Raw genomic sequence first — 11,889 nt, forward strand, 5'->3', positions numbered from 1 at the left:
AGTCTTCTGCAGCCCTGCATTTAGAAAAACAACCATAATTTAACAATGACATTTGAGTATTCTCGAGACGGAATGAGGTTTTACGCCTAAATGGAAGGGAAAGGATAATAGACTGTCCGCAAAGGTGACCACTGAAAACTCAAGAGTCAATATAACTAAACATTTGCCTCAGAACAGCCTGTTTAGCTTTGCAGCCTGTTTAAAGTACGAAATTTTGTTAGTTCCTACATTGTAAGAAACTGATATTGGAAAAAAATTGCATTAAGTGGAATGGTGAATACTGTTCATTTTTCATATTTGGATAAAACGAGTTCTGTATTATTGTTTTTAGAACGTCATTTTTTTCCTAAATCACTTTAAACACGTTTTGCTATTTCTCTTTGCTTTTGTGCTTGCTTGATATAACCTCTTTTCCCTCTTCAAGCATTTAATCCAAGACGTCTGAAGGTATCCTGATGGTTAACAAAATACTCGGATAAAAGCAAGCGTTTATTTACTTTTTGTCTCCATAAGGCCTGCATCATCAAGTGTGATAGACTACAGCATCTTGGAGAAGCAAGGCGTGGCATCGATTCATACAGGCTGGGGTCAAATACCTCTAACTTCTGTGCCTCATACTCCCACCTTTGAGTATTTTACGGATTTCTCGGCGCTTCACTATACAATCTCATTGTACACGCTGCCAAAAATGTTTACTCAGGCTGAATAATGAAGGATAGTATACCTGGTTTAGTACAAAGCAATTAATGACGTCCAATATGCGACTGGTATCAGTGAATATGACATTGCTGGGTTCATTTACTCTAGTCAATACTTCACTTATCCATGACTTTCATAATGTCAAAGAGAAATGGATTTTTATTATATTTTTTAACTCACATGTTGTCAGTCTTTTTTGAGTGTACATGTAGCAGCGAAATAAAAATTCTGTTTGGCAAAGTTGCATCCAGTTTTTTTAGCTAATAACCTAAAATAACCAGAGATGTTTTAAAATGAGAGCAAAAGCATATTTTCTATGCAGGATTGACCGCAAATCAAAGCAGAGGAGCAAGAGGAGATAACGCTCATGAAAGGGGACTTATGCTGTAAGAAAAAAGAGACTTTAGCACTTGATATCAAACTGATTCAGAACACCCGTCTCTCCTAGTCTCTCAACTACTCAAACTGTAACTGATATGATTTGTTTGTATACTTTTAAAAGTTAACACCTGATCACGATTTTTAATTTTTAAGTATGTGTTGAATTATGTCGGCTCGTCACTTTCGTGGTGTAGGTTTCTCCATTGGCAACTCAGCGTTCCACCCATGGTCAGAGCCCTCGGCTCTTCTGTCAGGCAACAACAAATCGCCTTCGATACAGGTGCACTTACAACACCTTCTGAGACGAATCGAAGAGCTCTAAGTTGGTATAAAGAATTGTTTGTAAATTCTGGCCAAATTTTAGACTTATTTACTTCCATTCAGTCTTGAATTGTAGGTTTGACAAAAAAAAGAGAGGAATTACGGAGAAGTACGGGAATTTTCAAGTGTAAAGAGAAAGATTGGCGGAATACGCCTCTTAACGCCCACTATCCTTCATGTTAATGTGTGTTTGTGCCTCGAGAGTGGGTGTCTAATCTACGCGCCATAAATGTTATGCAATCGTCGGTAATTAAATAATCTTCCACGTTTTAGGTCGAGTTTTTGCGTATACTTCCCCGCTCTATGTAGTAAGAAGATGAGCATGCATCTTTTCCAAACTTACGTAGGGTCTTGCATTAAAAGGGATGGCCTTCACCACTAGATTTCGGTTCCTTGAAAATTCCATCACTATAATCATTTGCCTTTTAAGTGTAGAGATTGACTGTTTCATTTTCTTTAGTCATTTACACTTATGGGTGTGTATAATTTACGTAGTACCTTAATCATTTGTTTAACTCTCAGTTTTGGCAGTGAGCCACTCAGGGGTTCCGCCATTATAGCCTTATCAGTCGGCCTGGCCTGCGGACCATGCCAGTAGCCTCAAAGTCCTGCTACATGTTGTCAATACACATTCCGCCCAAGTATTACTCCTTCATTTTTCCTCTGAAAAGCCTCGGAGCGCTGCATTATACATATTTGCTCACCTATTTTTCGTTGCACATTTTTTCTTCATTTTTACGTTTTAGTTCCTTCGACTCCCAAAATTTGTTATTCAGACAAATTCTAATTTCTTTAAGAGGCTAGAAAAATTAATTAGGAACTTTTTTGTTTTCTACGGAAAAAAATTAGCACCCTTCTGTAGGTGACGGTCTATCACTTTCACTCGACAGGTTGAAACGTGATGTACATTAATAAAACAAATAAAAATTGCCTGTTGTTGTAATATTCCCCTGTTTTTTCTCCCGCCTCCGATTTTACGTTAATGGATTCAGAAGACTGATAGAAACATATTTAAAGTGGTCCTAAAAAATCTAATTTAATCAGTTTTGCAAGGCATCGCTGGTTGTTGGTGATGTTATTGTGGCGCTGACGTCTGCTTCACCACCAGATTGGCGTAATCTGATGGTCTGTCAAGCATCAAAATAAATGCTGCAACAATATCATGCATCACAATACATTCTTCACAGTAAATTCTGTTGTAAATTTAGATAAATATACAGGTGAATGTTGGATACTTCGTGCATAATTGAACTCCGTTCTCCCAAGCCGATAAGAGGGCGAAGAATCTTGCAGTTACAAGTAGAAGCTTCAGTAAAAGTTTGACAGAGGATGATGTGGTTGTGAGCAAGTAGTTTAGTATCAAATTGATAAATGGCAATTCTTTGAGGTATCGGTGTTACATCACCTAATGCATTGGTCCTCTTTATTGGGTGGAATGCTTTGGTTTAATTATGTGGACCTTGAGACATCAGTAGAATAATTTGAAACCCTGCTTTAGGAGCAAGCGAAGACAAATGGGGTTTTTTATTGGGTTCGCTGCTTCAGGAATCACTTGCGATTGCTCTTTCTTTTAACCTTTGATAAGGTGCATATTCCATTCTCTCATTGTTGGCGAACTGGTAAAATCTCTAGCTCATAATCGGCTGTTGTTTCAAGGAGAATTAAGGTTTGTAGATTAGGCTCTTTACTAGTGCTAGAGCTTTTTGGTTACATTTTTTACTGAAATATATAAACCACTACGTTACCCAGCCAATGCGACGCCGATTTACCTATCCTCTCTCCTCTCATTAGTTTGAAGGATCTTAAGTTTTCCAGTGAGTAGAAGTTCTTTAAATTAGGTTTAAAAGCTATAAGGAGTTGTTGCTATGCAAGGTTACAAAATGAATATATTTAGCCATGTTTTTTGGAATACGTTAAAACGCTTTTTTGACGCACTGATCATCTACTTACTACACCTAAGTAACTGGTTGTCACTAATGCAAATAAGCTACTTATTTAAATTAAAATGCTCACACTATCCGTTTTCTCCTCAAAGTTCAAAATATCTTCCTGGATATTTCTTTACTTAACTTTGAGCACCTAGCACAACAAAGTTTCTTCACGTAACTTGTTTGGGAGACACTTAGAGGTGTAAACACAGCCTTCGAAATTTGCTGTGACCCTGCATATAAAAGCTTTGCATACCATTGTACCTTTTTGTTAGAAATGCGTACCTTGTAAGTTTGAGGAAGTATAAACAAGGTGAATTCAACTAAAGCTTGATCTCTCCGTCCAGATATGAAGGAATTTACTGCTATATTAAGCTATACAGAAAAGAAAGTTTTTATGATAAGATTGACATTCTTGATATTATTCTGTTGCATTCTTCCAAAAAGTGTACCATTTCTTTTAGTTTGAAAACTAATTAATGAAGTATGTCCTAAGATTTGCCACGCATCAACTCAGCCGCATAGAGACCGTGGGGTGGGATTCCATATGAAAAGTAGCCACTGTTCTATTAGGCTACTTTACCTGCACACAATGCTCCAGTCTTTTCATCACATTTCAAAGGAATACCGAGGTGATTTATCTGGCAATGAAACTGTGACAACTCACACATTGAGTATGAGGCAATGCCAACTGCAAATGCTTTCAGTATAACGCACTCCAGAAACTGCGCCTGCATTCTCAACTGCTTTATGGTTTGGTGGGACACGTGTTGCCGGCTTGACGCATTTTGCCTGCTCTCATTTTGCTTGAAGAGGTTTCGCTGTAAACTGCTTTGAATGAACTACTTTAACAATCTATCCTGATCCTCCCAAAGTAGGCAAATCATCTGGAGGTGTATTTTGGAAAGTTTGCTCCATAATCATTTGTCTTGCTCATTTTTGTTTTCTTGCCCATTTTTCTTAATTTAAAATAACCTCTTAGGATTTTTTACCATTTTGAAAAAAATATCCTCTCATTAGGCGCCTATTTAAATATGGTTTCGCCCTTAAACAGTTACTACCACTTCCTGGATAATTTGTTTTTTTAGGTAATTTCTTCTTAGCTTCAACACCTGGAGACTTCCCTAAAGACAAATAAACACGTGGTACTTGGATAAAATATACAGTTTTGACATACAGCAGGGCTTGAGACCACTCGCATGGCCTGGAGACCATCCAACATAGGTGGACTACCTAAGTGGCCCGTTGACGAAACGGAAAGTTAAACTAAAAACCAAACTATTACTGACCCGTAATTGTGGTAAGCAAAAGAGCCGCATCAAATTGACTGCCCAATTTTAATTTAAAGCATTTTTACAGAGTGAAGTCTAGTCATCGAGGCTCTCTGTTCATCCCCTGCATTTAGCTTCATTTTAGTGCCGAGGACAACTTTTAGGAGAAAATGAAGGCCCTACAACAGAAGACCCATTTTTTTAAAATGTGTATGCAGCTCCCACGATTCGACTCTGCCAATACTTCTCAAGTTGCTGGGCTCTTGGCTTCCATGCCGGCTTTTCTTAGATCTTATTCACACTCTTTTAGCACACGACACCATTCATGTCTCATTTTGATCTATTTTGCCAAACTAAAATATTAAACGTGTGCACCAACGAAAGAATTGTTTTGACAACTGAATCCTGATCAGCATTTGTTGCTCTACCTGCGATCTTTTTGATTTGCCAACCATCTGTAATGGAATTCAGTGCAATGTTTAAACTGTTGTTTGAGTCCTGGTTTTATTAATGGGCTACTTAGAGGCTCCTCCATTGCACCCCCGCCAAGTAACCTGGCCTCCAGGCTATGATAGTAGCCCTTTAGCTCTTCTGTACTCCATCAATACACATTCTGCCCGGACGTGATGTCTTTTAATCCTCCTCAGAGAAGTCCTGGGGTACTACGTTGGTAAGTCTGATGGGCGAACCCTACAAAATAGGACACCTACCTAATTTCTACTACTGGATGATAGACCCACCTGGGGCAGAGGAATCGCATACGCTGCAGATGGAAGAATTAATGGCAGCTCCTAGCATCAGGGGTGCAAATGACGTCTGCCTTGGGCAAATATCCCAGTTCCGTGTTCTGTGAGAATGCTATCAACAATTGAAGTGACACTGTCTGTAAACTTTCCTAAAAAGTTCGTTGTGGAGCTATCTACAGCACCTGTAGGAAGCTGTCAATTAAGTGAACAAGCAATACCTCCTCCATTCTGCTAGCTGAATTAAAATTGAGTGGACATGGCAGGGAAGGAAGAAATGGATGAGAAACCTTATCCCCAAAATGCTATGCTAAATCCAAAAATTAGCCCACTTTTTGCCTTCAGGGGAGTCTTGGAGTGCTACGCTTTCTGCACTTCGATTTCGCCTTCATTTTCAAACTCTCCGCTTTGCTTTAAATGGAGTTCCGTTGTGGTCTTTTAGGAAAAGATGGTAGTCCCGTAAGGAAATGCCACCGGTCAAATAGAGATGATGAGGGCCGGAAAAAAAATACAGAAGAATAGCTTTTTTGTCTCGAGCGTAAGTGCAAGTCTTCTTGCAGGCAATTTTGAAAAAAATTTTGCATTAAGAAGTTTACAGCACCACAAATCAAGCGTAGACTTTCTGAAATGAAGCATCTCATGATTTAGAGCTGTAGACTAGTGGAATGTAAGGGGAAGCAAAAAATTGTTGCGGTTACTGCTTTTAAGACCAGTCAATTGGGTGCTGAAATTACCATTGTGAGAGGTAGCATAGACGTTATTCTTCACTTTGTTCCTTCCATGCTACGTATCCGCCATCCAAATTAAGGGTTCTGAATGGGAAAGTAGAGAATTTAGCATCAAAATAAGTTTTTAGTCACTTAAAATATTCATAAACTTACCCCACGGAAACATTTCAAATTTTCAATAAAGTTAAGTAGCGTTTAGTTAGAAACGATTCCGGCATAGAGACAAAGTGAATTAGTCCAAGTTAAAGCAAGCCAGGTAAAGGAAATACTATTTTTAATCAGTCTTGAAAAACCAGCTAAACCACATGCAGACAAGATCTGTAAGCTCTTACATGGTTTTACACATCCCAGTTCTTGTTTTTTTACTAATAATCAGGCGAAAATTTCTCCAAACATAATCGCTGAATTGGTACAGGGGGCAATATGATGAAATAAGGCTGATGGGAGAAGCAATTTACTGCCATTTGGAATGCCATACGAGTTCAATATGGCAAGTAGTGTATTGGCAACGACTGCATCTCAGCCTAACCAAATCACTTTAAAGCATACTTATGGAGTATTGGCAATGCATATTGTCGGTACTAACATAAGTGCTATCTGTAAATCAACACAGACTTCTTAATAATACCATCATGAGGGCAACAAGTTCGTGAGATACATTAGCTTTATGAAACACGGGTTAAAGATAATCACTGTAACAACAAACAAATCAAATTGTGCTTAGTAAGAATGATCAAGTCCGATTAGAGAAACACTTCATCATAAGGTAATGCTTTGAAGTCTCAAAGGATTTTACATTTGCTACCAGAATTCCATAAATCCAACCTTCTGACTCATTAGTATATTCAGTGCCTAATTTCCAGACTAGGTACATAATTAAGCTCTTTTTTAAGTTGAGAACAGTAAAAAGGTGAAAAGACGAAGTGTTATTTTACGATTTAGCGGTTATGTATAAAGTGCGTGCGAGGTAAATCCCTTTAGAAATAAATAATATTGAAAATACTCGAAACCTTATAGGCTTATTGCAGCGTTAAATGCTAAAATGAAAAATTCGCACTTTTTATATCCATATTTTTCAACACATTTGCAGGCTGTGAAACTTCGCTTTCCAACCCTGCAGACAAAAATGATGTTGTCATCAGTGACTTTCGGCTTCGGTACGCCGTACTTTGCTTTGAACTCAGCCTCTTCAAGAGCAAAGGCTGATTCCACTTCGCCAACTATAAAAAAATAATTTTAAAAGGTATAATCTTGGCATTTGACTAGCTAGCAGTGTGCATTTTAAAAATATGAATGCATATTTATGTAAAAACTGGAACATAAAACTCTGGGCGCGTTAAATAGATAGCACTGACTTAATCCAGTTAAAAAAATCAAATCAAGAACCGCATTTTAATATTTTTATTCAGATACTACAGAATATTAGAAAAACAACCTCTAGCATAAAATTGCAGCAAATACAGAAGCATCTTACGAGGAATGTTTACAGCTTCAGGAAATCGGCCATCTGTCTCCAATTCACCTGGTTCACGTACATCAAATATTTGAGCTCCCTTAGGCTCTTTACAAATTGTATTAAATGTCTTCACATTAATGTTTGGATTAAAGGTGACGTCGCCACTAATAAGCCTATACACTGAAGCAATAAAGATCAAAAAGTTAAATTTTTGCGTTGAAAATTTAAAAAATGCGCACAAAAACAAATAATGCTTTTTATAAAACAAAAACAGGCCTTGCAAGAACAGTAGAGGCGAATAATACATGATTGCCTCCTGGGATAAACCATGGCATTGAAAAAGTTGCTGGTGGGTCTTAGTAGGCAACCTTTTCTAAAGGAGCTAATTGCAATACTTGCTCCAAGTTTGTATGCCATTGAATCAGCAAATGTTAATAAATACCACAACTAAATAGCAGGAATCAGCTACCACGCACTTTCCTATAAGTGCGGACGCCGCGTAGATAGTTTAAACAATATAGTGTATGCATTGTCAGTCAGGGTAAATAAGTATGCCAAATCAAATGCAATGAAAATGGTCAGTAAAGCCAATTAGAGGCCTGAAGTGGGCCTTCATGGTATCATTTTAATATCAAAATCTCTTTGTCATTTACGCAAAATGCTGGTTGTGCATTTGCTGGCTAAATCAAGAGCAAACTAATGTTCTTTTAATCAACCGCCCAGGCAAAAATATTTGAGTAAACAGCTACACCTTTACGTTTGGGATGCGGCTGCAACTTCACAAGCAGACTGAATGTCTTGTAGAGTTTTGCGTAAGGCAATAAAACAAATCCAACAATCATTTTTCTAACCACACACCAGCCAACAATTTTTTGGTTGGAGTAAATCTGCGATGACTGCATATTTACTTCAGTAATACAGTCAATTGTGCAGTTTCTTCGGAATTTAAGATTTGCACATCTGTCCTGCAAAATAAGCAACTTACCCTGTTTTTGCCTCAATAATGTGTCTTTAGATTCGAATGTGGCTTGTCACGAAAGCAGATGGGGCCGCAATTGTCACAACTCATCCATTTTATTCTATTTAATTAGTATATGGCTTCGTAAATGTCCATAAACCTATTATTATCCCTAAGTTTAGCGAAAAAAATAGAACCAGATTACATGAAACCGATACTTGGGACCATAAAAAATCTTCCTACAATTTACCAGCAGTTGTGTCACTAATACAACCTTTGCGTATATCAGTGTCTATGAGGACAGCTGCTTGCGTGTCTTCAAAATGTCATCGAATGGTCTTCGCATTGCTGGTAATCCAACCAACATTCCGGAACTAAAGTCGTCGGTAAGCCAATAAATACCATTTCTATTAGAGATTGAAAATGCGTTTACTGAAATTCACAGGAGAATTGCAGCGCAGTGTGAAATGACGATGTCAAGACATATCCTTTTCGCACTTCTAGTCAAATCGGCAAAAGCCGCGCATTCTATTCACTAAAAGTAAATTTTAGTTCTTAAATAGGTTTGTTTTTAAGTTCAGTGTTTTTATGCCGGAATAACGGACAAATCGAACACAAATTTTGCTGTGTCGCTACTGCTTAAAGCCTCCCTGCTACGTTCGAGATTTAAAATACACCTAAAATATGCTTCTTACGTTTAATGGTTCGTTTGTAAGTAGTGTGCTCGTATGTCTTTAGAAAACCCGATTTCTTCTTGAATCACGAGATCGCTTATGCTTCATTTGCGATTGCAGCATTGAAATGGTTTGTGTACATAGAATAGTAGTTATTTTGCTTCTACTTTGTGAAAATAACGCTTTACATTTTAAAACTGTACTAGTCTTTCGTTGACACGGCTTAAGTTTTCTACGGTATAACAGTTGGAGTTCTAACTGGATTCCAACGTGTTTTCTTAATAACAATCTGATCGATTTAAGAGTTTGGCGATTGGTTAATACGTGGACTTGTGTGACTTTGGAAGGACTCAATCACTTTATTCGTTGAAAACAGCTTCTTTGAAACGGACTTGCATTATTGAAATAATAGAAGTTAGAAATTCCTTTGATGATAGATTTAGTCATCTATTTTTTACGTGAATTGACAAATTTCCTAAAAAGTGAAACATATTATGCTTCTTGAATCCACGTATTATGTAATGCTATTACTCTTTGACTTTTCTTGCTGCATGTACTGTGCCTTAACTTGCTTGTGCACTCTACTGGTTGAGGCAGAGTCAAGAGTTGAAACCCTGGAAAAGGCCGTTGCTGAGCTGATGACCGATACCGAAGGAAAGATTTGACCACTCAGTTTCCCACAGTTACTCCTTATATAGAACAAAGTAACAGTAATCTCATAAGGTTTCAACGAACACTTCGATTATATTGTCGACTACACAATTGTATGATTGTTAAATAAAGAGGATTTATATAACCACAACTTTTGAATATCTTTTGTTTTAGCCATTAGCATACAAATTTGAACTCCATTTACAAAGACGAAAACGTATTTGTTCTAAATAAAAAGTGATTTTGCACAAGGGCATTCCTGTCTAGTTTTCGTTTGTGTCCTGACTCACATGTAATATACCTGTTTTTTTAAGGAATTTGAGCACGCTTAGATTTTTGAGCGTTTTACTTATCTCTAATTTCTTTTATTTTCCATTAATGACATATATTAACTGCACGTCCTCCTAAAAAACAGAATCCTGCTGAGCTGTGCGGGTGCGAATGGTTTATGGTTGCTAATTGTGTCCTTTTTTAGTTGATCTTAATGCAATAAATATCGCTGTAGATATTAAAGTAAACCGCCAGAAACTGGTTTGTACTGGGACGATAGAAGTCAAATAAGTCAAGCTTACCTTTTTGCAAAATGCTATGCTCACGTGTAAGTGAGAGTGGACGTTTATTTGGTCTACATGACCAACCGCAAAGCCTTTTTGATGGTGAGTGTTAATTGTGTAGGTTACTTTCTTCATCGGTTTATTCTCTTGTACTCGTGATTCCGAAATTCACCAAGTTTCAGCACGTGCCTTAGGAAGCGGGATGACCTGGCCACTGGGTCTGCACGCCCAAATGCTGCCGGTATTAATTATGCAACTTTAAAACGCGTCTGTTTGTATGCATATGTGCGCTATAATATTCATGGGAGGGTTTTAATATGGGTGTGATGGCTTCCAGCCGCCTCAAGACGTGCTCGCTTGAATGCGCACGCCCTTCTTTCATAAATCGTGGTGTTTATTTGGGGTCGATGGACAAAATTCACTGGGCTAACAGCAGCAAGTGGGGTCTCACCTCACCAGTCATTCCCCTTCTATCTCTCTCAAGTCTGGATTGTAATTTGCTAGCAAATTGTTATTTATTGTAATTTTTGTTAGGAAGATTGACCCCTTTAACTGTCCAGTTAAAAAGTATTAGGGGAGATATTATCCCAACTTTTAGTGATACTTATCACCTTTCCCCTGCATTGAACGATTATAAGAGTACATATGAAATAATAAGCAGTAGATAGGTAGTAGAATTGCGATAATGGTTCTTTCTCAACTTTTAAAGACAGAGTATCGGAAGAAGGTGGGATTTTCAGACTTGTGTACTGCTGAGAAAAGAGCATGGGTTATAATTTGTGATCCTTATTGTAAATAACTGCTCACGCTGTTCCATTCGTGTAAACGCCATTCGTTAAACCTGCATTCCCCTTTTTATTCGTACGTTTCTCGAGCTTCAATCACGTGTTCGTGAAAAGCTGGGAGCGTGTTGCATTAATTATGCAAATTTTCCAAAAAAACACCAGTAAATAGGCTTGGTTCCAATAATTTCCAAGGACCGGAGGCACTGGCCATTTAATCACTTCCTTCGAGGTAATAGACTTTGGGTAGGAGTTGACACAGAGCTGGCACATCCCACCTTTTTCTCCCCAAAAGAAATGGCCACAACTAAGGATGGCAAACATGATGCCAAACCGCGAACAATTGGCTTTTTGAGGGATGATGAAAGTGTGACACAAATACGAAACTGACCAGAAAGTCACTCAAGTCCGGGTAAGGCAAAATCAACTATTTCTGTAGCATAACAAACGAGGACCTCTTTCCTTCCCTTCACTATCATGTACCTATCAGCTGACCGTCTTTCGTTAAACGCTTGGAGTTGAAATGTGCTTCAGTACACGGGCAGTTACACCGCAAAAAACAACTTGTACCTCTTTTTTCAGTAGCTAAAACCTACCGCATCCACCCCTCTGAAGTTGTCCACTCTCCAGATCTCTCGAGTTAACCTGTGGTGATGATGGTGGTTGACCTGGGAAAACCGCTATTCAATCCCAACATTGACGCCTTTTGGCATTAGCCAAAGAAGTGTACCCTGCGATTGAAC

General features: G+C 38.2%; 2 protein-coding genes across 2 annotated transcripts; both read right to left on the minus strand. All coding sequences in view use genetic code 11, as the record gives it.

The window, feature by feature from the left end:
• Nucleotides 1-2,105: 2,105 nt before the first annotated feature.
• Nucleotides 2,106-4,066, minus strand: EGR_07561 (hypothetical protein; the record flags this gene model as incomplete). The annotated part of the gene is made up of 4 exons (XM_024496810.1): nucleotides 2,106-2,201; nucleotides 3,615-3,704; nucleotides 3,741-3,820; nucleotides 3,913-4,066. The coding sequence occupies 4 exons, from the start codon at nucleotides 4,064-4,066 to the stop codon at nucleotides 2,106-2,108; spliced, it is 420 nt and encodes a 139-aa protein (XP_024348746.1).
• Nucleotides 4,067-6,100: 2,034 nt separating this feature from the next.
• Nucleotides 6,101-8,369, minus strand: EGR_07562 (Thiosulfate sulfurtransferase/rhodanese-like domain-containing protein; the record flags this gene model as incomplete). The annotated part of the gene is made up of 4 exons (XM_024496811.1): nucleotides 6,101-6,155; nucleotides 7,129-7,291; nucleotides 7,546-7,707; nucleotides 8,285-8,369. 4 exons carry the CDS (start codon nucleotides 8,367-8,369, stop codon nucleotides 6,101-6,103), a joined length of 465 nt encoding a protein of 154 aa, XP_024348747.1.
• Nucleotides 8,370-11,889: the final 3,520 nt, after the last annotated feature.

Source organism: Echinococcus granulosus (assembly GCF_000524195.1).
Source record: "Echinococcus granulosus chromosome Unknown EG_S00081, whole genome shotgun sequence".
Classification (NCBI taxonomy): Eukaryota; Metazoa; Platyhelminthes; class Cestoda; order Cyclophyllidea; family Taeniidae; genus Echinococcus; species Echinococcus granulosus.